This window comes from Embiotoca jacksoni, unplaced genomic scaffold, assembly GCF_022577435.1.
Source record: "Embiotoca jacksoni isolate LCO1_2020_lvr unplaced genomic scaffold, fEmbJac1.0.p SCAF_77, whole genome shotgun sequence".
Classification (NCBI taxonomy): domain Eukaryota; kingdom Metazoa; phylum Chordata; class Actinopteri; family Embiotocidae; genus Embiotoca; species Embiotoca jacksoni.
This window is the reverse complement of record NW_027185433.1, coordinates 1,145,846-1,170,684: the sequence shown is the minus strand read 5'-3', so window position 1 is coordinate 1,170,684 and position 24,839 is coordinate 1,145,846. Positions and strand designations below refer to the sequence as shown.

General features: G+C 46.7%; 5 protein-coding genes across 6 annotated transcripts in view; 3 read left to right on the top strand and 2 right to left on the bottom strand.

Moving 5' to 3' along the window:
• Positions 1-1,460: 1,460 nt before the first annotated feature.
• On the bottom strand, positions 1,461-11,873 carry cdk16 (cyclin dependent kinase 16). Of its 2 annotated transcripts, XM_069177715.1 has the most exons (17): positions 11,730-11,873; positions 10,235-10,429; positions 9,412-9,564; positions 8,981-9,099; positions 8,479-8,607; positions 8,280-8,336; positions 8,044-8,158; positions 7,700-7,794; positions 7,394-7,456; positions 6,803-6,926; positions 6,210-6,330; positions 5,874-5,971; positions 5,658-5,763; positions 5,416-5,458; positions 5,151-5,241; positions 4,979-5,056; positions 1,461-4,717 (listed from the first exon to the last, which is right to left on the bottom strand). In XM_069177715.1, exons 2-17 carry the CDS (start codon positions 10,356-10,358, stop codon positions 4,680-4,682), a joined length of 1,554 nt encoding a protein of 517 aa, XP_069033816.1. In that variant the 5' UTR covers positions 10,359-10,429; positions 11,730-11,873; the 3' UTR covers positions 1,461-4,679. The 2 variants fall into 2 exon arrangements, with proteins under 2 accessions (XP_069033816.1, XP_069033817.1); XM_069177716.1 differs by lacking the exon at positions 9,412-9,564.
• Positions 11,874-12,665: 792 nt separating this feature from the next.
• comta (catechol-O-methyltransferase a) lies at positions 12,666-14,736 on the top strand. The gene is made up of 5 exons (XM_069177788.1): positions 12,666-12,827; positions 13,788-13,905; positions 13,990-14,183; positions 14,308-14,439; positions 14,521-14,736. Exons 1-5 carry the CDS (start codon positions 12,666-12,668, stop codon positions 14,716-14,718), a joined length of 804 nt encoding a protein of 267 aa, XP_069033889.1. The 3' UTR covers positions 14,719-14,736.
• A 453-nt stretch (positions 14,737-15,189) lies between these two features.
• On the bottom strand, positions 15,190-18,256 carry abt1 (activator of basal transcription 1). The gene is made up of 5 exons (XM_069177778.1): positions 18,133-18,256; positions 17,509-17,857; positions 17,036-17,211; positions 15,639-15,824; positions 15,190-15,554 (listed from the first exon to the last, which is right to left on the bottom strand). Exons 2-5 carry the CDS (start codon positions 17,855-17,857, stop codon positions 15,384-15,386), a joined length of 882 nt encoding a protein of 293 aa, XP_069033879.1. The 5' UTR covers positions 18,133-18,256; the 3' UTR covers positions 15,190-15,383.
• Positions 18,257-18,492: 236 nt separating this feature from the next.
• On the top strand, positions 18,493-20,943 carry LOC138215546 (DNA repair protein RAD51 homolog 3-like). The gene is given in 5 exon segments (XM_069177777.1): positions 18,493-18,673; positions 19,286-19,517; positions 19,620-19,662; positions 19,664-19,837; positions 19,934-20,943. Coding segments are annotated over 5 exon segments (1,068 nt in total). The 5' UTR covers positions 18,493-18,555; the 3' UTR covers positions 20,435-20,943.
• A 1,037-nt stretch (positions 20,944-21,980) lies between these two features.
• grm6a (glutamate receptor, metabotropic 6a) overlaps positions 21,981-24,839 on the top strand; it is a 23,902-nt gene continuing 21,043 nt past the window's right edge. Inside the window, exons 1-2 of the mRNA XM_069177775.1 lie at positions 21,981-22,105; positions 23,456-24,067. Coding sequence (XP_069033876.1) covers positions 23,501-24,067 — 567 coding nt within the window. The 5' untranslated portion in view covers positions 21,981-22,105; positions 23,456-23,500. The remainder of the gene's footprint in view (positions 22,106-23,455; positions 24,068-24,839) is intronic.

The following is a 24,839-nucleotide window of genomic DNA, read 5'->3' as shown; positions in this document are numbered from 1 at the left end:
TCCAGTTTTGACTTCGGTCGGAACAAATGAGGATTTAATGAAAGAAAAAAAAAAAAAGCACTGGAATGTCCTTTTTCTGCATTTTCACATATAGATAATAAAATAGAGGTTTCACAGATCTGAAAGAAGCTTCCAGACTTCATCTAAAGTGTTGAAAACGATTTTACAGCACACAAAAAAAACCGAGATTCAGTTGTTAAAAAAAAACAAAAACAAGGAAGAACCGATCTGGTAAACTGGACCGAACTTCGCTCACCGACACGTTTTTAGTTTGAACAAACAACTTCTGCTCCGTTAACGCGAGATTAAACGTCATCAGTCAGGGAGACAGTTCATGTCTTTATAAGGCAGGTTGATACGGTTTAATTTACTTCAGGAGCTGCAGGCCTGTTTGAGACGAGCTTCAGAGACCCGAGGAGTCCTCTCAGGAAGCGTCTCTCTGGTTTACCATGACCGGCTCGTGAGGCGTTTAAGGAACAACTGTAAACTGTACCGTCTACCCATAGTTTCGGGTGATGTGTTTATGGAACATTTGTAAATTCTCGCACCAAGAAAACAACCTGTGTTACAACCTCCCACCTCTAAACTGCATGAAAAAAATAAATATTTGTACCATAAGGTGTAATATTTTTTTGTTGTGGATTAAAAAAAATAGGTATCTTTCAGGAATCAGTATCAAAGTCAAGGTATCGGTGACTTTATTGTGTCAAACCTGCCTGGAAACCGCAAAGTGGACACTTATTCGGAGTTCAGATTTTGGGGCGTCGCCATCTTGCTATTCTGGAGCAGGAAGTGACCATATTTGGACATGCTGGGGGCGGGGCTAAGCAGTGGCTCTGACTTATCTGATTGGAAACCTGAAGATACTACGTCCCGCCCACCGATAGCTGTAACCTGACTGCACCACAGGCCTGTCAATCAAACAGACACGCCCCCAAAAACAGGTCTTCTTGAATCTTCTTTTCTAATGAATGAGGGATTATTTTCAGATGGACCTCCAGAAAACTAATAAGAAGGAGTGACTTTAGCTAACAACACCGAGATAACTGATGGACACATTTTATTCACTTTGGATTTGATGAGAGAAGTTGAATGGGAGTCTATGGAGCCGGAGGCTTTTTGGAGCCGACCTCTAGTGGCACTCGCTGGTATTGCAGCTTAAGGCATTTTTAGTTAAATCTATCACGTTGTCCAATATTGTCTTGAGTCCTTCGTTTAGAGATTTTATGTATTTCAATGTCAACGTACTGTTTTTAATATTTACGCTGCCAATTTCAGGAAAATATTTGAATTGCAACTTCTCAAAATGACAGCGTAAATATTATAGACAGTCTTTAACGATGTTATTAACTATTAAAAATAATTTATAAACAACGATTAGCAATATTTAACAAATAATTAACAATATTAACAAACATGACGAGTGTTTTTTAGCACCGATGAACATAAACAACCAACAGTGATAATAAATAAAGACTTTTAATGTATATTTATATACTGTAAATATATCCAGAATACATGTAATAAACATAATTATACACAATAACAGGATATACTTTCTTTTTCCATACTTGGACTCGTACTTCAAGTATGCAGATCTGTAACAGCATCAGATACGTCGCAGTGCTTTCTTGGCAAATGGAAGATTACTCAAAATGAACGGCATAGAAGTTATCTGGAAGAATTCCCATCATGCAGTGCAGTTATATTGCAGATAACTTTGGTAAAACAAAGCATGTTTAGTTCATTTTTTTTATTTTTTTTTTTACAAAAGCAGAGAAAACAGCATCTGCACCTCTGTTGGACTAGAAACCCCCAAAAAACCACGTCCTCAACCCTAAATGTCTGATTTACATGAATATGTGATCGTTTAATCCACCAGTTATATATTTCAAATCAGACCGACCCAAACCTGATAATTACTTATTTTCTACCAGTTTATGTTCCTAAAAAAACAAAGATGCAGGTGAATCCGTGAGCTGTTTTCTGTGCAGTTGAACAGCAGCTGAGGAACAACGATGACACTGCAGCGTGCAGATTAAAAACCTGTGATTATCGCTAGTAATCAATAACTCTGTACACATTATTACCCCGTCAACGTTAAAAACTACCGACCACATCAACAGTTTTGTAAGTTACATTCAGCAGTCATTCGTTTAAACTCGGCGCTAACGTGGCTTAAAGAGAAGCTTCGCTTTGACTCCGCCCCCCCGTTGCATCACTTCCTTCGACACAAACTCATTCGTAAAAACACAGGAAACACTCGGATTTACCGCCTCTGAAAAGGAAACTCACCTCCACAACGTTTTATTGCTTTATCACTCCTCCAATTTAAATGTTTCTTTAAGTCAAAATTAACTAAAAAAAAAAAAAAAATACATATGGATGCAAGTTCAAAAATAGAAAATTATTTTCCATGCCATTATATTTTTGTTTAATTAACACTTTAATCTGTGTTCTCCCCTCCTGTACTTTGTAATTTACACATTATTGAGAATTATTAGTAATCAATTAATATGAATTTTTCACCTCACTGATTAGCATCCATTTTTATGTATTCAATAAAACAAGAAAACCTGGCGGAGGTGCATTCATTTATGGGCGCTGAATGTTTCTGACCTCACATACAAACATGTAGATAAGTGACATTTTCTACACAAGACTAAAAATTCTGCTTCCTCTGAGTCAAATAACACTCTGATCAATTATTGTTGTCTTATTCATGAATATTTCTCTATTGCTAAAAAGTTCTTCACAGCTAAAAAATAAAGGATTCACGTCAGCAACAACAGCAAACCATTACAAAATAATAATGACACTCTTTAACCTGATAAAAATATAAAAGAACACTAAAAACAGGCTTTTAAAAAAAAAAAAAAAAAGAAATCACCAACTCTGTCTGAAAGGTCGAAAATCTACCTGAAATTTTTAAAGCCCCGCCCACTGACACCTGAACTCTTGTTTTAGAGTTTGTTTCCACAAAGACGAAACTTTGAGCTGTAAATAAAAAAAACATCTTCAAACAAATCTTTGACAGATGACTGTTAGCTAACTTTTGCTTATAGCAACAGCCGACTGACGGTTGACTGTTGTTTACCAACATCTGACTGTTGGCTGACTGTAGTTTATCTACAAATGTTTGCTGACTGTAGTTTATCTACAAATGTTGGCTGACTGTAGTTTATCTACAGCTGACTGTTGTTTGGCTGTCAGCTGACTGCTGAAAGTCTGTGTAGAAACAAACCGAAAACAACTTGCTTTGCTGTTGTTCAAGCTAAATTCAGCCAATCAGTGCCCTGCGTCGTCCTCCGACACGTCGTGATGTCATTGAGGCTCTGCTGACATCAACATTGTCCCAACAGTCTCGGTGATAAAAACCTACTCCTTGACCTCCAGTAAACATAAATGCAATAAATAAATCAATAACTCCTATAAATAAAAACTCTGATGAGCCATATACTGCAGACAGTATATATATACTGCAGATTTATAGTATTACTGTCCTTCTGCAGTATTACCATGTATATACCGTGTTACTGGATTTTCTACAGTATTAGTATATATATTAACAGTATTACAGTATAAAGTCCGAGTGTACGACACACACATGCAGAACAGCAGAAACCAGGTTCACACCTTCAGAATAAAAGAAAGTTTCTTTTCTGCAGAGTCTGTTTGAACAAACGTGGTTTCTTCTGCAGGCCGTTCTCTAATAAACACTGAAGTGTAAATGTAATACTGAATACTGAAACACAAGCAGCAGCAGCTCTAAACAGATATAAAGGCCTTTAAAGTCTGAACCTTCCTCTTCAGCCTTTAATGTGAAACTATTTCTTCTCTTTCCTGTTACTGCAGTCAGGTTCTGTTTGACGTTCTACTTCTGAATAAAAAAAAAAGAAAAGAAAAAGTTTTGATTTCGGCAAAACTTCCAAATGAATGAAGAGTTATTGATCTATTTCATTTAAAATATTTAACAAATACAATTTTTTTCCTACTGTTTTGTCACGTGTTTCTATCGTTTTGTCTTGAACACGAACACGTGGACAGAATATGAAAAGCTGACCTCTCCTGCAGCGACAAACACCACCACAGTCACCTGTGACATCATCGCTCTGAATGAAACCATTCAATTGCTTCTGTGATGTCATCACCGACAAGCATTCGCTTCAGGTGACATCCTGGCGTATCCAGCTATTCCCAGGTGTTTCCATGACAACAGAACTGAAACTCCAGGTTTTCCAGGATCTTTTTTTTTTTTTTTTTTTTTTTTTTTTAAACCGGATGTTGGCTTAATCTGTGCGGCGAAAATGGAAGACAGAACCTCGTGGAGAAACTTTATTCATCCCTTCATATCTCTCCGAGGTGAAGCTCCGAAACCATCCGTGGTCACAGCGTGCTGTCCTCTGATTGGTCAGGTCGCCGCTGTGACTCGTTATTGCGTCTGTCTGTGTAAACTGTGGGGTTCATCCTCTCTTCTTCTCTTGATAAACATTAGATTCAGTTTTCTTGTTCTTCGTTTGTTTGACTTCCTGATATTCAGTAGTAGTACCTCCTTCAAGGGAAAAAAAAAAAAAACATCCTCATTATTTCCTGTTCTTTCAAGTTTCCCTTTGTTTGTCCTGCAGCAGACTCCGCCTCCCTGAAGATGTCAGAAGATCAGGCTCCGCCTCCTTGTGATGTCAGAAGAGAAGACTCCGCCTCCTGCTCGGACTGTTTGCTGGACAGAAGAAAATAGAGTTACGTGTTGAATATTCGTAATTAGTCGTCCCATTAAAAAACATCTGAATATCGGCACCCCGAGTGAGGCAGTTGATATTTTTGGATAAATGTTGAATGTTATTACTAATATCTCTCTTCATAATGTTGAAATAAAACTTTACAACACAAATTTGAGAATGTGACTTTGTGTGTGTGTGTGTGTGTGTGTGTGTGTGTGTGTGTGTGTGTGTGTGTGTGTGTGTGTGTGTGTGTGTGTTACCTGGATCAGCTGCTGCTGCTGTTGGTCTCGTCGCTTCTTTTTCCAGTTGAATCTCCGGTACGTTGAAGATGGACGTCGCTGAAACGACAAACGGGGAGAGAGAGAGAGAGAGAGTTTGTGACATCACGGACTCGTGGTGAGACATGGGGTCAAAGGTCACGGTTAGCCTTACTGTCGGGAAGGGACATCACTCTGCTGCCAAGGCTACTGAAGTAACGATGACGCATCGCCTCCTCTGCCGAGGTCCTCTTCTTCCCTTCAAACTAAATTATAAATGAAGTTTTATCATCTCAGGCAGAAAAAACACAATATTACTGTTTTTTTTTTTTCATGAATTATTATTACGATTTAAAGTCATATTTTTCTTTGTAATTCTACTTTGGTTTATATTCAGTTCTGGAAAGAAAAACATGAAGACGCTTGAGGCGTTTACTGACCTGCAGGAACTTTGACAACAGGTCCACTCCGTCATTACTGAGCCTGAACAACACAAACAAACATGCTGTTATTTGGTGTTTCGACAATTTAGTGATTCTTAATGTGCGTCATAACTATTCTATGATATAACATCTGTGTGCACCAACAGTGATGGAGGATCTTTAAAGGGATTCTGTGTGTTGCCTGGTTGTGTACCTGTGTGTAGTGCGGTTGTGTACCTGTGTGTAGTGCGGTTGTGTACCTGGGCGTGTGGTTGCTCAGCCTCTCGGCTCTGTACTGAGGGTAGTTAAATGCCACAAACTCCTCATTAGAACTGATCCCGGGCCAGCTCTGCTCCGTTGGAGTACCTGCGCAAAAACAAAAAAAAACACAGTCCAGTTTTTGTCTGTAAATATAAACAAAAGAAGCTGATTGGTTCTCAGCGATGATGAAACAGAAGCTGATTGGTTGTTCTCACCCAGCAGTTTGAAGATGAAGTGAAGCTCCTCCTCGACCGTGGAGCCGGGAAACAGAGGCCGACCTGTCGCCATCTCGTAGAAGATACAACCAACACCCCTACAGACAAACAGGTGCACAGACAGACAGACAGGTACAGAGAGAGAGACAGACAGGTACAGACAGACAGACAGGTCAGTCTAATTAGTTTGACACTAGTAAAATATTTGAGTCTCGGTTAATTGAAGGCAACAAGGTTTGAACAGCTTTGTATTATTAGTACTACTGTACACTACAGTGGTACTACATTATACTACAGTAGTACTACATTATAATACAGTAGTACTAGAGCACTGACCACATGTCAATGTGAGTGGAGTAGTCGGTGCTGCCCAGCAGGATGTCGGGCGGTCGGTACCACAGCGTCACCACCTCGTTAGAGTACGTCTTCGTTGGGATCGACTTCGCTCGCGCCAAACCTGAAAATGTAGCAACGTTACATCATATCGGATCTGTGGAGGTCCGGGGAGGTCCGTGGAGGTTTGGGGAGGTCTGGGGAGGTCTGAGGAGCTCTGGGGAGGTCTGGGGAGGTCTGGGGATGTCTGGGGAGGTCTGGCGAGGTCCGGGGAGGTCCGGGGAGGTCTGGGGAGGTCTGAGGAGGTCTGGGGAGGTCTGGGGAGGTCTGAGGAGGTCAGGTCTGGGGAGCTCTGGGGAGGTCTGAGGAGGTCTGTGGAGGTCTGGGGAGCTCTGTGGAGGTCCGGGGACGTCTGTGGAGGTCCGAGGAGGTCCAGGGAGGTCCGGGGAGGTCTGGGGAGGTCTGTGGAGCTCTGTGGAGGTCCGGGGAAGTCTGTGGAGGTCTGAGGAGGTCCAGGGAGGTCCGGGGAGGTCTGTGGAGGTCCGGGGAGGTCCGGGGAGGTCCCGCAGTCCCCCAAAACCTGCAGGACGACTCACCAAAATCTGCCAGCTTCAGCTCCCCTCGCTCGTTGATCAGCAGGTTTTGGGGTTTCAGGTCTCGGTGGAGAACTTTCCTCCCGTGACAGTAAGACAAACCTCGCAGTAACTGGAAGAGAAAGAGCTGAGGACAGAAGAAACAGTAATGGTGAAGCAGTGGTCATGTTTATATGTTCGTCACATGTAACATGTCATATGTCAAATCTGTCAGACATGTTATTAAGACTGGACTGCAACAGCAGGGCCGTTCTGTGCATCTGACTGTCTGTCACCGAGTTACACCACTGAACGACCGAATTCTGGGACTTCCTGTTTCCATTTCAAATTAAAAGCACTCGTTTCAAATTAAAATCACTCCAGCATTCTACACATTGTCGAGCCATGTAATGGGTTTTGACCTTGTTTTTTTAGCGTGGACAGTGTGCAGAAAATAAGACACAATCAGCAGTATAAATATACACAATCAGCAGTATAAATACACACAATTGGCAGTATAAATATACACAATCAGCAGTATAAATACACACAATTGGCAGTATAAATACACAGTATCTACTGTACAGAGCTACAGATAAATAAAGTTTTTCTCACTCTGACGTTGTGGACGTGGATGATGTTTCCACAGTCGTCCAGATACTGTTTCAGATCTTTGTCCTGAAAAACAAAAAAAAACAGACATTAAGACACAAGAAAATCTGTAAAGATTTTATTTCTGTGTGTGTGTGTATGTATGTATATGTGTGTGTGTGTGTGTGTGCGCGTGCGTGCGTGTATATATGTGGGCGTGTGTGTGTGTGTGTGTGTGTGTGTGTGTGTGTGTGTGTGTGTGCGCGTGCGTGCGTGTATATATGTGTGCGTGTGTGTGTGTGTGTGTGTGTGTGTGTGTGTGTCACTTACCAGATACTCAAACACCAGTGTGAGGGATTTCTGCGTGTGGATGATGTCATGAAGCGTGACAATGTTGGCGTGTTTCAGATCCTTCAGCAGAGACACTGAGGGAGGAAATACACACAGTCTGACACCTGTAGGACAGTATTAGTACTGCAGTCTGACCCTTGGTGTACAGTATTAGTACTGCATTCTGACAGCTGGTGTACAGTATTAGTACTGCAGTCTGACCCCTGGTGTACAGTATTAGTACTGCATTCTGACAGCTGGTGTACAGTATTAGTACTGCAGTCTGACCCCTGGTGTACAGTATTAGTACTGCAGTCTGTAGTAAAGTATTAGTACTGCAGTACCTTCTCTGATTGCAGTACATGGAGCTCCTTCTTCATGTTCCAGTCGAATTTCCTTCAGAGCCACCAGGTTATCTGTCAGTTTACTGCGACCTTTGTACACCGTGGCGTAGGTCCCCTGCAGATAGACAGGTGAGGGACAGACAGGTAAAGGACAGACAGGTGTATTAAACTTCATCAGACAGAACGTGGCTCAGGACGTGTTTAACATCAGCAGAAACCATCAGAATTGACCTCACCTCTCCCAGTTTGTCCAGTTTGATGTACGTCTCCAGTTTCCCAAAACCAATCTCTGACTGCACACAGAGACAGACAGACAGACAGACAGACAGACAGACACACAGACAGACAGACAGGCAGAGAGGAGAGGGTTAATAAAATCTGTGTTGTACAACAGAACACAGTAGAATGAGACGGAGTAGAAGCAGACAGACGTACCAGAGACACTCTACGCAGCCGCCTGCTGATTGGCTGCTCAAAGAGAGCAGGACCAATCACATTAAACTTCTCCAGGTAGTCATCTGGAAGACGGATGTCGGCCGGTAACGAGAGACGCTTATTGATGTCCTGAAAGAGACAGAGAGACACACACACACACACAGCTGATTAACAGGACTGATGTGAATATTGACCTTCATCCTGGACAGTAAAGTGACAGACTGACTTCCAGAGGAAGAGGACTTTAAACTGAAAGAGTCAAACAACCAACCAGTCAAACAATCAGACAACCAACCGATCAAACAGCCAATCAGAGAGGAAGCTGAGAGAAGCTTTAAAGACACGGAGGAGAAACTCTACACCGACTTCAAAGTAAGAGTCTGACAGCGACTCAGATCACGCTGAAACATGCTGTCGTCTGGGCTTTACTTCAAACCATCACCGATGTGTGTGTTTCACTGTGTGTGTGTGTGTGTGTGTGTTTGTGTGTGTGTGTGTGTACCTCCGTAGAGATCTTCTTGTTCCTCAGTCTGACTCTAACTGGACTCTGAACATCGTCTGAAGAAGAAGCCGGGTCGCTTTCTCCATCTGAACTCAACTTCACATCCTCGTGGACAATCTCTGAAAACACACACACACACACACAACACACAACACACACACACACACACACACACACACAACACACAACACACACACAACACACACAAACACACACACACGGTGGACCGATGAGTTTAAAACATGTGGCTGACAGGAGCTACAGGGACGGAGGAGGTTGAGGTCGGCCTGATCCGGTTTATCTGTTGTTTAAATGGAGCCTTTTTAATCTGTTATATCCTGTATATCATACTTGTGTGTGTGTGTGTGTGTGTGTGTGTGTGTGTATTAGCAGTAGTGCAGTACTTGTACGTGTGTTTGCAGTATCAGTACCCAGTCTGGTGGTGTGGTTCAGGTAGGAGCTCAGGCTGCGTCCGAGGCCGCGGGGTTTCCTCAGCGAGCTGCTGTACGACTGAAGCAAAGACTGAACGGAGGAGGACGAAGGCCGAACCTTCAGACCGCCGGAGGAACGGAGCGACATCACCTCTGAGGGGAGGGGGCGGGGCCAGGGAGAAGTGGGAGGGGTTAAGTGGGTGAGGGAGGAATCACAGGGGGGGTAAGGAAGTGAAGGATGTTTGTTGGAGGGTGGAGGTAGAGGTGGGAGGAGTTAATGAGGCGGGAGGAGTTAATGGGGTGGGAGGAGTCAAGGGGCGGGGGAGGGGTGACGGTTGGTTGATTTCGAAGAAAAAAAAAGGAGAAGAAGAAAATGAGGTTAAAGAAGAAAAAATAAAAAGCCCCCCAAAAAAAGTAAACAAGAGTTTGATTAATTGATTGATTGATAGGTCCAACAGACAACCAATCATAATCATAGCTCCAACCAACCAATCAGATTAGAAGGGAGGAGTCAAGCAGGAAGGGTCTGTGAGTCAGGAACCGAACCGGCAACCTTCCAGTTACCGGTCTGCTGTGTGAGCTGCAGGAACTCCTTTTCACAGAGACGGTAGGGACTGGTTTTTAGACTGAGACCGGAGTGAGACCGGACTTAGACCGGAGTGAGACCGGACTTAGACTGGAGTGAGACCGGACTTAGACCGGAGTGAGACCGGATTTAGACTGGAGTGAGACCGGACTTAGACTGGAGTCAGAATACAACCTGTCCAGTCTTCCACAAGCTTATTCCATAAACTTTAATCCAAAGCGCACACCTGAGAGTTACCTGAGTCACTGTGTGATGTCACATCCTGAGTGATGGTGTCACTCGGCGTCCTGTCCCCTACCCCGGCCCCGCCCCTCCCCAGAGTGAGTGACAGCTGCCGTTTGATCTTCCTCATCCTCTCCATGAGGGGGGGCCTTGGGGGCAGGGGAGGGCGTGATGCAGAGGGGGGCGGGGCAGCCAGCCTGGAGACCACACCTGGACAGGTGAACACGGGAGAGGACACCCAAAAATATCAGAGACCAAAATCAACAAAATAATCACATAAAGGGAGAAAAACAGACATCGAGAGAACACCTGAACACCACCTGAACACCACCTGAACACCACCTGAACACCACCTGAACATCACCTGAACATCATCTGAACACCACCTGAACATCATCTGAACACCACCTGAACATCATCACCTGAACACCATCACCTGAACATCATCACCTGAACACCATCACCTGAACACCATCACCACCTGAACACCATCACCTGAACATCACCACCTGAACACCACCTGAACACCATCACCTGAACATCATCACCTGAACATCATCACCTGAACATCACCTGAACACCATCACCTGAACACCATCACCTGAACATCACCACCTGAACACCATCACCTGAACATAACCTGAACACCACCTGAACATCACCACTTGAACACCATCACCTGAACATCACCACTTGAACACCATTACCTGAACATCACCACTTGAACACCATTACCTGAACATCATCACCTGAACATCACCACCTGAACACCATCACCTGAACACCACCTGAACATCATCACCTGAACATCACCTGAACACCACCTGAACATCACCACCTGAACACCATCACCTGAAGATCACCTGAACACCATCACCTGAACATCACCTGAACACCATCACCTGAACATCACCACTTGAACACCATCACCTGAACATCACCACCTGAACACCACCTGAACATCACCACCTGAACACCACCTGAACATCACCACCTGAACATCATCACCTGAACATCACCACCTGAACACCACCTGAACATCACCACCTGAACATCACCACCTGAACATCATCACCTGAACATCACCACTTGAACAACATCACCTGAACATGTTATCTACCTGACAGCTAACATGCTAACACCTGACTGACAGGTTGTCTACGTGACAGCTCTATTACGTCATTGCCCGTTGTTATGATGTCACTAACATAAATAAGTCAAGCTACATGAGCGTTGCTGTGTTCAGCCGCAGCTAACAGCTAGCCGCTCGTGTTGATGTTGCTGCCCGGTTCCGTGTCCTCGCGCCGGTTCTGGTCTCCGTGGTCCCGTTTCCGTCCTGGAGGTGACTCTGTACCGGAGCGCAGCGGACCGGGACCCGTGTATTTCCTGCAGTGAACGGTGTTATAAATAGCAGCGGAGGCGGAGCGGCTGCTCCTCCGTGAGTGTTTGATACAAAAAATAAATAAAACGGTTCAACACGAGGCGCTCGCGGCGGTGACCGTTAACTCACCGGGAGGGTTCGTCTCGGCCGGTCCCGGGTTGTCCTCGGCTCGGTTCAGTGTGACGGAATCTGGGCTCTCTCTGGCTCCCAGTAATCTGCAGCCATGTTGCTGCTCCGCTCGGACTCCACTCCTCCGGTGCGTCCTGACGGAGGCGCTAACCGCCACCGTCGGTGACGTCACAGCCCGGCACGTGTCTCCCCCCCTCCTTTTCCTTTCTTTTTAAAACACTTTAATTATACAAAAACAATATGTGTGAGAGAAACAGAAATACACAGCAGGAGAAAACAATACAACAAACAAAATAATAGTAGTAAAAATAATAAAATAACAGAAGCCGTGACGGATGTTTTATTCTATTTGTATTAACATAATTAGTAAATAAACATAATAAACATACAGCTGATCAAGTGAAATGTGATTTTTGACTGCATTAACCTTTATTTAAACAGAACCTCAGTGACAATCCTGTTATCTTTAAATACAAAAGTTTATTGTTGTTGTTGTTTGTCAGCATCATGTCAGGAACTTGGTTATTTACTTCATGGAGACGTTGGTGTCTTCAGAGAGAGAACCAGTTAAAAGACGAAACAGAGACAGACAGGTCCTGCACAGAGACAGACAGGTCCTGCAGAGAGACAGACAGGTCCTGCTAGAGATAATTGCAGGATTAAGAAGCTGATTGGCTGAAACAGGATTAAAAGGAGGTGCTGATCAGCAGTTTCTGTCTTCAGATGTACTGGGACAAACTGAACGGAGAGGAGTGTGAGAGTGAGACACAAAGACAGAAAGACAGAAAGAGTGAGACATACAGACAAAAAGAGTGAGACAGACAGAAAGTGAAGAAAAAAGAAGACACCATCACTGCAGCAGCTGGTACTGATTCTACTGATGGTACGTCCCTTCTTGTGACCTGTCTGTCTCTCTGAACCTGTCTGTCTCTCAGCATGTCTGTCCTCACAGTGTCCGTGATCCTCCTGGTTCTGTTCGTTCTGTGTCTTTGTTTGGTTCCCCGGTTGGTTCGGTCCAACTCCTCTCTAACTCTGCTGTGGAACGACGTCCTGCTGGAGACGGCGCTGGACCTGCTGAAGGGAACCACACGGCCTCGGGTGACCACAGACACCTGTCTCTCTGTCCACCTGTCTGTCTCTCTGCTCACCTGTCTGTCTGTCTGTCTGTCTCTCTGCTCACCTGTCTGTCTCTCTGCTCACCTGTCTGTCTGTCTGTCTGCTCACCTGTCTGTCTGTCTGTCCATCTCTCTGCTGACCTGTCTGTCTGTCCGTCTCTCTGCTCACCTGTCTGTCTCTCTGCTCACCTGTCTGTCTGTCTCTCTGCTCACCTGTCTGTCTGTCTGTCCATCTCTCTGCTGACCTGTCTGTCTGTTTGTCTGTCTGCTCACCTGTCTGTCTGTCTGTCCATCTCTCTGCTGACCTGTCTGTCTGTCTGTCTGCTGACCTGTCTGTCTGTCCGTCTCTCTGCTCACCTGTCTGTCTGTCTGTCTGCTGACCTGTCTGTCTGTCCGTCTCTCTGCTCACCTGTTTCTCTGTCTGCCTGTCTCTCTGCTCACCTGTCTGTCTGTCTGTCTGTCTGCTCACCTGTCTGCCTGTCTGTCTCTCTGCTCGCCTGTCTGTCTGTCTGTCTGCTCACCTGTCTCTCTACTGACCTGTCTGTCTGTCGTCTCTCTGCTCACCTGTCTGTCTGTCTGCTCACCTGTCTGTCTGTCTGTCTGTCTGTCTGTCTCTCTGCTCACCTGTCTGTCTGTCTGTCTGTCTGTCTGTCTGTCTGTCTGTCTCTCTGCTCACCTGTCTGTCTGTCTGTCTGCTCAGCTGTCTGTCTGTCTGCTCACCTGTTTGTTTGTCTGTCTGTCTCTCTGCTCGTCTGTCTGTCTGTCTGTCTCTCTGCTCACCTGTCTGTCTGTCTGTCTGTCTGTCTGTCTGTCTGCTCACCTGTCTGTTTGTCTGTCTGTCTGTCTCTCTGCTCACCTGTCTGTTTGTCTGTCTGTCTCTCTGCTCGTCTGTCTGTCTGTCTGTCTCTCTGCTCACCTGTCTGTCTGTCTGTCTGTCTCTCAGCGCCTCCTGCAGGCCGTCAGTCTAAATGCAGTCAGAGGAGATCCGGACAGCGTCGTCACGGCCATCGATCACTTCTGCACACACACAGAGTGGGCCATGAACGTAGGGGACGAGAAAGGTACACACACAACTACACACTAGTACACACACTAGTACACACTGATACACACTCACCTGACGTGTCCCTCTGTCTGTCCCCCAGGAGCCATTCTGGACTCGGTCGTCATGGAAACATCTCCGTCCACAGCGCTGGAGCTGGGGACATACTGCGGCTACTCCGCCGTCCGCATCGCCAGGCTGTTGCCCCCGGCGACGAGGCTGATCACCGTGGAGATGAACCCGGAATACGCTCGCGTGGCGCGACAGGTCATCCGGCACGCAGGACTGCAGGACAAGGTCAGAGGTCAAAGGTCAAAAGCCCTAGCGGTTAGAGGTCAAAGGTCACTGAGGAGGAGTTTGGGCCGTCCTTCACACTTTATGAATAAATCTGGCGTCGTCACTGATCGATGATGTCACTCAGGTGTGCGTGCTGGAAGGCGAGTCAGCTGACCTGATCCCCAAGATGGCCGACATGTTCGGGATCCAGACGTTCGACTTTGTGTTTCTGGACCACTGGAAGGACCGCTACCTGCCGGACGTCACGCTGCTCGAGGTACTCTCTGACCTTTGACCTCCCCTCTGACCCTTCTGACTTCCTCTGATCCTCCTGACCTCTGACCTCTGACCCCCCCAGGACTGCGGCCTGTTGGCTCGGGGATCGGTGGTTCTGGCCGACAACGTGATCTGTCCCGGAGCTCCAGAATACCTGAACTACATCCGGTCCAACCGGAGGTTCAGCAGCAGGTTCTACCGGGCTCACCTGGAGTACACCAGGGTTCTGGACGGCCTGGAGAGGTCCGAGTACCTGGGGGACAGACAGGGGGACAGATAGGTCGAGAGACAGGGGGACAGACAGACAGACAGGTGAGTCAGGCGGCTCTGACGTCCTGAAGCAGGAAGTGCAGCTTTGTGATTGGCTGCGTCCGGCTGGTGATGCATCCTGGGAGTTTGAGTTGTTTTGTTCTTGTTTGATTCAGACTTTTCTTTAAGATGAATTTGTGGTACTTCTGTCTGAAGGAACATTTTTAACTGCAAGAGGCCAAAAAAAGAAGCTCCTCCCACTTCACAACTGGGTTGAACTGGTAGTGTGAGGTCATCAAATTGTGATGTCATCATTTTATTGTTTCCACTTTTTAATCAGACAGAAACCGTGTTAATATTTTTTATATAAAGTGTTTCACTGTTTATTGTTTGTATTTGTTGGCGCTCCACTCTGTGGTTGTTACTGTTGTTTTTGTTTTGTTTCAATAAAGGTAAAAAAAAAAAAAAAAAAAGAGATAGAAGAGGTCAAAGGTCAGGTCACTCATGTTAAATGATCTTTAATAACAAACACAAAGACAAAAGTTAAGTAAAAGCCTCCGTCATCGGCCTTAATGAGCTCGTTAAGTCTTCATGGCTCCGCCCCCCTGGTCTGTGATTGGCTGTGATTGACACACCTCCTTCATCGGCATAAAGTTTCTGGAAACAGTCCTGTCCAATCAGGCGTCTCTGCTGTCGCTACGGTTGGTTGGAGTTGAAAATCTTGGCCAGCAGCGAGACGTTCGATTGGCTGCTCTGCTGCAGGAGGCGGGACTTGTCTCGGCTAACGGAGTCCTTCTTCTTCTTCTTCTTCATCTGGATCTCCTCCTCCGTCGGCCGCTGGGTGAAGTCCCACGTCTTATCCTCCACCTGAAAGAACGAAGGAGAGTTTACGGCCTGTCTCCACCTGGTGGGGACTCAAAGGGGGCGGAGTCAGGAGTCCGCCTGTCTTACCTGTCCTCCGTCCGTCCGCTTCTTCCTCCTCAGCTTGTCCAGCCGAGCGCTTTTCTCCACGTTGTTCAGGTAGAAGTTCGTCTCCTTCTTCGCCTGAGAGACTTCAGTCCGAAGTCGCTGCTGCAGAACCGTCTGCTCGTAGGACAGACGCTCACTCAGGTGGGTCCACTGGAACCGGTGCAGGTACTGAGGAGAGAGAGGAGGTGGAGGAGGAGGTGGAGGAGGAGGAAGAGGAGGAGGAGGAGGTGGAGGAGGTGAAGGAGGAGGAAGAGGAGGTGAAGGAGGAGGAGGTGGAGGAGGTGAAGGAGGAGGACGCGGAGGAAGAGGAGGAGGAGGACAAGGAGGTGAAGGAGGAAGAGGAGGAGGAGGAAGAGGAGGAGGAGGTGAAGGAGGAGGAGGTGGAGGAGGTGAAGGAGGAGGACGAGGAGGAAGAGGACGAGGAGGTGAAGGAGGAGGACGAGGAGGAAGAGGAGGAGGAGGAGGACAAGGAGGTGAAGGAGGAGGAGGTGGAAGAGGAGGAAGAGGAAGAGGAGGTGAAGGAGGAGGAGGACGACGAGGAGGAGGAGGTGAAGGAGGAGGATGAAGAGGAGGAGGAGGATGTGAAGGAGGAGGAGGACGAGGAAGAAGAGGACGAGGAGGAGGAGGAAGAGGAGGAGGAGGACGAGGAGGATGAAGAGGAGGAGGAGGATGAAGAGGAGGTGAAGGAGGAGGAGGAGGAAGAGGAGGTGAAGGAGGAGGACGAGGAGGAAGAGGACGAGGAGGTGAAGCAGGAGGAGGTGGAGGAGGAGGTGGAGGAAGAGGAAGAGGAGGTGAATGAGGAGGAAGAGGAAGAGGACGAGGAGGTGAAGGAGGAGGAGGACGACGACGAGGAGGAGGTGAAGGAGGAGAAGGAGGAGGATGAAGAGGAGGAGGAAGAGGACGAGGAGGAGGAGGAGGAAGAGGAGGAGGAGGAGGAAGATGAAGTGAAGGAGGGGGAGGAAGAGGACGAGGAGGTGAAGGAGGAGGAAGAGGACGAGGAAGAAGAGGACGAGGAGGTGGAGGAGGAGGAAGAGGAGGATGAGGAGGAGGTGAAGGAGGACGAGAAGGAGGATGAGGAGGAGGAGGATGAAGAGGATGAAGAGGAGTTCGTGAAGGAGGAGGAGGAGGACGAGGAGGAGGAGGAAGAGGACGAGGAGGTGAAGGAGGAGGAGGAGGTGAAGGAGGACGAGAAGGAGGATGAGGAGGAGGAGGATGAAGAGGATGAAGAGGAGGTGAAGGAGGAGGGGGAGGAGGAAGAGGACGAGGAGGTGAAGGAGGAGGAAGAGGACGAGGAGGAGGAGGATGAAGAGGAGGAGGAGGAGGAAGATGAAGTGAAGGAGGGGGAGGAGGAGGAGGAGAATGAAGAGGAGCAGACGTACCTTGATGCACCAGAGGTCGGAGGAGAAGCGTTGGCGTTTCTTGCTCCCCATCGGCGTGTTGTGCAGCGACGCTACGACTCTCTTCGCCACCCGTTTGTCTCTAAACTCCGCCCACCCTTCGGTGAAGTCACACCGCCGAGAGCCCGCCTTCCTCCTCCTCTTCGTCACCTGGCGGTCTGATCGATACGTCGATACGTCAACATATCGATTCATCAATAAATCAATAAATCAGATCAACAGTGGTAGACAGTGTGTACTTGTGTGTTTGTGTTATGTTGTGTGTACTTTGAGTGTGTATTTGTAGTGTGTACTTGTAGTGTGTACTTTGAGTGTGTACTTGTCGTTTGTACTGGTAGTGTGTACTTGTAGTTTGTACTGGTAGTGTGTACTTTGAGTGTGTACTGGTAGTGTGTACTTGTAGTGTGTACTTGTAGTGTGTATTTGAGTGTGTACTTGTAGTGTGTACTTTGTACCTTCAGGCTGCAGAAATATGCGTCCGATCTCTCCGTGCAGCGACAGCAGGTTCCTCAGGTGTTTGGGGCGGAGCCTCGGAGGGATGTGACCCAGGTAGACGATCCCGGGAACGCACTTCCTGTCTGGACCGGAAGCCGTCTTCTTCTTCGCGGTCAAACCAGCAGCATCTTTGTTGATGTTACTCTGCTCTTCATCAACGTCATCATCATCATCATGTCTGTCTTCAGCAGCTTCATCCTCTTCATCCTCCTCATCATCTTCTTCTTCCTCCTCCTGCTCCTCCTCTTCTTCCTCCTCTTCCTCCTCTCTCTGAGCTATCGTCTCCTCCTCTTCCTCTCTTCTTTCCATCTTTTTGTAATAAACACCACAGAAATCAACTAAATAAATAGGTAAACAATCAATAAACAACTACCTGCGTACAATCTGGCAACAACAACAACAACAACACGAGACGACAACAACAACAACAACAACAACAACACGAGAAGACAACAAGCGTCAGAAGAAGAACAAGAAGATAAACACGTCCGCCATTGTTGCACGGAAGTGAACCGGATTATTTCACATTAAAACATTCAGACGTGACAAACAAAATATTATTATAATATTTAGCTAAATCTCACCTTCCGTCTCTTTGGGTAAAACTCGGCTGTTGCTTCCTCACGTGCGCAAACTGTCGCGTCTTAATGACGAAAACAATCCATCGGCTTCCACACATGAGCGAATATACAACTTCCGGTTATTCAGAACAAAAACTTTCGGGGCTTTAAAGAGAAAAGTCTGAAATGAATGGACACTTACATTTTTACTGACGGTTCATTTATTGATAATTAATAAGAATTTTAACTGATTTAATGTTTGAAACAAAACAAACTGAAGCTGCTGGAAGTCGAGCAACTCTTACTTTGAAAACTCAAACCGGAAGTGCACGTATTCTTCCTGTCAGTTTGTCGCCGCTCTGAGTTGAAAGGCATGCTGGGCGCTCGGCTGTAATGGCGGGTTGTTTTGAAGGTTTTGGAGGCTGCTGCTAGCCGTCAGCCGGGCCGATGCAGAGGCCGGTGTCCAGTCTGCCTCTGAGTCCCGCCGTGAAGGTGAAACTGGTCGGCGCTGGTTTCCAGTTCACCGCCGACCTGCTGCACCTCAAACCGCCGCAACTCAGCGAAGGTAACGCTCCCGGCGCGCCAGCACCGCCCACCAAAGTCCGGCCAAAATATCACGGATTTTAGCCTTCCTGGTTGGAGCCTCGAAGTCAGTCTCTCCAGACTCCGTTCATAAAATCACGACTTTAATCTCCTTATATACAACTGAACATGAATTCTACGTAGAACAGCAAACTGATGGACTCCTGGGGATTTAATCGCTCTTCTGATCAACCCGGTTACGGAATTAAAACTACAAGCTGCTCCATGTGAAACTGTCCACTGCTCCGAGCTCCCTTTAGAGTCTCTCAGTTTTAAGATCCACAGATCATCAGTAAATTTAAACAAGTGTAAAACTCACAAGACTTCTTTGAATTATTGTCTTGTGTCTCCTGATGAATTTGGCGTACAGACAGAGCAAATAATATCTATTCATTTTTAAATATTTTGTACCTTTCTGTACTCTAACCAAACTCCATTCGAAATAACTCTGTTTTAACGTCCTGGCTTGTTCTTGAGCTCCTGCCTGCTTTGAATGACGTCATTCTTCTGAGGAACTCTGCCTGTAAATAAAACACCGAGCTGCTTTAAATTTACTCCACGGCTTCCTGAACGGTAACGAGATGCTCCGCTGCAGATGCCGGTCTATCGGAGCAGGAGGCGCTGGAAGTGCTGCAGACTGTGGGGAGAGACGGAGGAGGAGGTGCGTCGGCCTCGATGACAGCTCTGGAGCTCCTGCAGGAGGAGGAGGAGTTCAGGAGCATCGTGACGTTCTCCTCTCAGCTGGACGCCGCTCTCGGAGGAGGAGTTCCTGTCGGGAAAACCACGGAAATCTGTGGAGCTCCGGGAGTCGGAAAAACACAGCTGTGGTCAGAAACACACACACACACACACACACACACACACGTTGACGCTGGTCCTTCTTCAGATGTGAACTGGTGTCTTCGCCTGTCTGCGTGCGGTCCTCTCAGCCTGCAGCTGGCGGTGGACGTTCAGGTGCCGCAGTGCTTCGGCGGGGGTCGAAGGTCAAGTGTTCTACGTCGACACCGAGGGCAGCTTCCTGCTCCAGAGAGTCGTCGACATCGCCGCCGCCGCCGTCAGACACTGCTCCCTGTTGGCCGAGGACGACGAGCAGCGCGACGCCGTGACGACCTTCACCGTGGAGACCATCCTGTCCAACATCTTCCTGGTAACGATGGCGGGTCGCCGGGGTAACAGCGATGTTTGCACCTCACGGCAGCTGCTTCGAATGATCCTGATTGGCCGTTTGCCTCGCCCCTCTCAGGTGCGTTGCCGTGACTACGTGGAGCTGCTGGCCGAGCTCCATCTGCTGCCCGACTTCCTGTCGGAGCATCCGAGGGTCCGCCTCCTGGTGATCGACAGCGTGGCTTTTCCATTCCGGCAGATGTTTGACGACCTGTCGCTGAGGACACGCCTCCTCAACGGCTTGGGCCAGCAGCTCATCTCCGTGGCAACGAGCCACCACGTCGCTGTGGTGATCACCAACCAGATGACCACCCGTCTGCGGGGCGGACACTCTCAGCTGGTGCCCGCCCTCGGGGACAGCTGGGGCCACGCCGCCACGATCAGGCTCCTCCTACACTGGGAGGGGTCGCAGCGGCGGGCGGCCATCTTGAAATCTCCAAGTCACACAGAAGCCGCCGTCCAATACCAGATCACCTCCGAGGGCTTCAGAGACGCCGACCAATCAGAGCAGCCGCAGAACAAACGGCCACGAATGCACGAGGACCAATCAGCTGGCGGCCTGAAAGACAGCAGCTCCTGATTGGTCAGAGGCTGAATTCTTGTTTAACATTATGTTAATGTTTCACACGGAGGTTAAACCGACACGCGCCGCTCTGAGCGCATTCACACCGTCGCCATGGAAACGTGTCACTTTTCACCCTCAACAGGAAGAGCGAGAAGCGAACTTATTTTCAAAGTGTCCGAGGAAGCTGCGGCCGTTTGTGAACGCAGCACGAGAGTTTATGTTTCACTGCCGGACCGACGTCTATTTTATATTAAAATATTAAAGAGCAAAAGCAGCCAGATGTGTTTGCAGGCGATGCGTTCAAATGCTGCAGTTTTTTCCAGTTTGTGCAGGACGACAGCAACACCACTGTAGAAATACACACTACCTGAAGTTCAGCTTTGCGTCCAGCAGGTGGCGACAGAGACGATCATCAGCTGGTGTCTTGATGGACGAATGGAAAGCAGGTTTTTTTCACGTTTACAGCCGTGATTTATTTAACGTGCTCCGTTCCTTTAAAAGGAATTAACAAAATGAAATTTAAAAAAAATTATACTGAATAAAAAACAAACAGTTGTTTACAATGAAGTTCAGTTTGTTGAGTCTCATCGCTGCTCCTATCCCATTGGCTGACTGAGTTGAGGTCAAAGGTCGACCTTCAAGCCCAAAGCACAGATTCCAGATGTGTACTTTACTTGAAAATTTTATACAATTTTATTCTTCCATTCCACTTTTCTGAGGTCAATCTTGTACTTTTTTTTAAAAACTTTTTTTTATCAGAGTCACTTAAAGATTCTGTAAAGTAGAAGTGAAAATGAGTTTTAAGTTCATCACACCACAGAAGTATTTGGATGAAAAAAAACAGAAGTTTGTTAAATTAGGCCTTGAAATGGTGAGAAAATCAAATTCATATAAATTCAAAAACATTAAATATAAGAGGACTGAAGTGTTTTCACAGTGTTATTGGTATATTTACCACAGTAAAGGACTTTGAGTACTTTACTAAAACACAAACAATCATGCTAAAATTAATCCACAAAAACATCAAAAATCATGCATCTCTGCCGTCCTGACCGCTGATTGGTCGACGCAGAACCAATTCAAAAATAATTGACCGTAAAAGGTTTTTTTTTAATTTTTTTTTTCACAGCATGAAACTTTGTGTTTTATTGTTTATGATGCGGTGAATATTTACAGGCTGCTGTTCCCACGGCAACAGATGTTATTGTCGATATGCAGACACAGAGAAGGAGATAAGATCAAAGTGATTTTAAACATCAGGAGGTAAACAATGAACACCTGTCTGACAGCTGAACAGGTAAAACACACACACACACACACACACACACGCACACGCACAAGTGAGTGTAGCAGCCAGCAGGGGGCGCCGTCGGTAAACAGGTCCAGTTTCAAAGTCCTCAAACTGGAGCTGGTCCTCACAGAGATAGAAACACCAGCAGCTCTTATCACGGGCGGCTTTTAATTAGACAGACAGGGGGACAGACAGACAGGGGGACAGACAGACAGACGGACAGACAGGTACTCCGCTGGTTGGAGGAGCAGCCGGAGTTTCTGACCGGGAACCAGCAGAGAGTTTACCGGGAGGGTTTACCGGATCAGACCGGCGGTTCTCTGTGGACCTGCAGCCCGACCGGAGCTGGTTCGGGACCGAGATCGGACCGGGAGGAGGAGACGGATCCCACCGCGGTGAGTTCGGCTCTGATTTTCTGTCAAACAATAAAATCAAACCAGCTGATTTTAAATATAAAAAAAAAAAAACCAAAAAAACTGTTTGAATCTGGAAACCAGTGAAACCAGTTCAGACCCGAACTCCGTCACGGAACCGGATTAATTAAAAAAGAAAAACTAACAAGAACTGATCTGCTTTTATATTATTTTTGTATGAGTTTATTGATCAGATGAAGAAAACGGTCATCTACAGCACACGAGTACCGTCAGAGAGGTGAATGAGTGAACTAATGTCAACAGACTGAATTCATTGATTAAAATGTAGATTTACTGAAATCCCGCGTCAATAATCTGTCCGAGGTGTCCGCTGCTCTGATGGGTCCAAAGGTCCGGGGACACTTGTTTTATGATCAATAAAGTTATGACGAATTTAATGGATTAATACAGAAAAGAATAAACAAACAAAAAAATTAAGTCTGTTTTGAAAATTTGCTTCTAAATCTTTTTTTTACTGATTGATTTATTGGTTATCTTTTCCTGTTTCCTTTTCTGGTGTTTCCAGATATTTCCTTCACACACTGCAGGATCATTTTTCAGGACTTTGTTCTTCTCTTTAAATGAAATCAATCTGTTATAAAACCACTCAGACTCTTTAATGATCAAACTGCTGATGAATTCTTTCAATTAAAAAAAAAAAAAGAAAATCGAAATTTAACAATAAAAATCTGAATTATTTCTAACTTTGAGAACAGACCGAGCTGCAGAACAAGTCCAATAAATTTAAACACATTCAATAATATCCCTCTGATTTATTTTTCAATTTGAGGTTATACAAATTTTATGTTATAGGGCAAGTTAATTGTATGACATATTTCATGACATAAAAACATGAAAGACATCAAAATATCAAGCAGAAGAAACACACCATGAAAAGACAATTTAAAAACAATTAGAAACATCAAAATAAAAGATACAAAAAAAGCTCAAATAGGAAAATGCATTTTCAGATTTGATTGACAGCGGCTGTGAGCTGCAGCTTTTTCTTCCTGTTATTTAACATTTATCTCGTCTGCAGCTCAACATCTCTCACAAATCCTGTTAATAGACAATGAATATAATCAATAAGAGTTCGTTTGACTTTCATGAAGTACGGAAGATGAAAATATTGGAGTGAAGCTTTGTTTTATTCAAACATAAAACAAAACTGATTATTTGTAGTGAAATGTTTGATATAAAGCTCATCTTCTGTTTTAAAATGAAAAACTTCGAACATGAAACGTGTCTTTAATCAGATTTGAATGCGTAAAGAGTCTCTGCTGCAGCCAATCAGATGCTCTCTCTGATGTGATGTCATCGACTGATTGACAGGCGTCCACAGCAGGATGAACGCTCTCTGCTGAACGTCGCCTCAGTATGACATCGTCAGGCATCGCCCCCCCCGCCCTCCGCTCCCCCCCCCACCGCCATCATCACGTCTCCCTCCGCCGGTCCCCGCCGTGGCCCCGCCTCCTGTTGTCCCTCTGGCTCTGGACCGGCGGGCAGGTGGTCCAGGTGAGCTCCTCCCACCAGCACTTCCACCCCCACTCCATCAAGATCCCCGGCGACATCACGCTGGGGGGGCTCTTCCCCGTCCACGCCCGCGGCCCCCACGGCCTGCCCTGCGGCGAGCTGAAGAAGGAGAAGGGCATCCACCGCATGGAGGCCATGCTGTACGCGCTGGACCAGGTCAACGGCGACCCCGAGCTGCTGCCCAACATCACGCTGGGCGCCCGCATCCTGGACACCTGCTCCCGGGACACCTACGCCCTGGAGCAGTCGCTCACCTTCGTCCAGGCGCTCATCCAGAAGGACACGTCCGACATCCGCTGCTCCAACGGGGAGCCGCCCATCATCCGCAAACCCGAGAGGGTCGTGGGCGTGATCGGGGCGTCGGCCAGCTCCGTGTCCATCATGGTGGCCAACATCCTGCGGCTGTTCGAGGTGAACACGCACACCTGGTAACATGCAGGGAGACAGGCAGACAGGAAGAGAGACAGGTAACAGAGAGACAGACAGGTAGAGAGACAGGTGACAGGTAGAGAGACAGGTAACAGAGAGACAGACAGGTAACAGAGACAGGTAACAGGTAGAGAGACAGGTAGAGAGACAGGTGACAGGTAGAGAGACAGGTAACAGAGAGACAGACAGGTAGAGAGACAGGTAACAGGTAGAGAGACAGGTAGAGAGACAGGTGACAGGTAGAGAGACAGACAGGTAGAGAGACAGGTAACAGGTAGAGAGACAGGTAGAGAGACAGGTGACAGGTAGAGAGACAGACAGGTAGAGAGACAGGTAACAGGTAGAGAGACAGGTAGAGAGACAGGTGACAGGTAGAGAGACAGACAGACAGACAGGTAACAGAGAGACAAGTAACAGAGACAGACAGGTGACAGACATACAGAGAGACAGACAGACAGATACTCCTGCAAGAGAGCTAATTAAAAAGAAATTAAATGATCAAAGTTTATTTTTTTGTTCATTGATTAATTCACGTCGACTCGAAGCCTCGTTTTGATCCGCTCCCGTTTGCCCCGTTAAACTCACTGCATTACATCTAAATACAAACTCAACACTTCCTGTTCCCATTTCAAAATAAAAGCCTTCCAGAGACTTTGTCACAGGTACAATTAGCACTAAAACCCCTGGTACAGGTAGTCAGACAGACAGACAGGTAGTTAGACAGACAGACAGGTAGTTAGACAGGTAGTCAGAC

Bases quoted from the DNA above. Each gene is read 5' to 3' on its own strand.
- comta (XM_069177788.1), top strand. From the start codon at position 12,666: ATGTCTGTCCTCACAGTGTCCGTGATCCTCCTGGTTCTGTTCGTTCTG. The intron at 12,828-13,787 runs GTGACCACAGAC...TCTGTCTCTCAG, and splicing joins AGGGAACCACACGGCCTCGG to CGCCTCCTGCAGGCCGTCAG. The intron at 13,906-13,989 runs GTACACACACAA...TCTGTCCCCCAG, and splicing joins GAACGTAGGGGACGAGAAAG to GAGCCATTCTGGACTCGGTC.
- cdk16 (XM_069177715.1), bottom strand. From the start codon at position 10,358: ATGGAGAGGATGAGGAAGATCAAACGGCAGCTGTCACTCACTCTGGGG. The intron at 9,565-10,234 runs GTAACTCTCAGG...CCCTCCCCTCAG, and splicing joins GACATCACACAGTGACTCAG to AGGTGATGTCGCTCCGTTCC. The intron at 8,608-8,980 runs GTACACACACAC...TGTCTCTTTCAG, and splicing joins ACAAGAAGATCTCTACGGAG to GACATCAATAAGCGTCTCTC.
- abt1 (XM_069177778.1), bottom strand. From the start codon at position 17,857: ATGGAAAGAAGAGAGGAAGAGGAGGAGACGATAGCTCAGAGAGAGGAG. The intron at 17,212-17,508 runs GTACAAAGTACA...CGTATCGATCAG, and splicing joins CATATTTCTGCAGCCTGAAG to ACCGCCAGGTGACGAAGAGG. The intron at 15,555-15,638 runs GTAAGACAGGCG...TCGTTCTTTCAG, and splicing joins AGCGGACGGACGGAGGACAG to GTGGAGGATAAGACGTGGGA.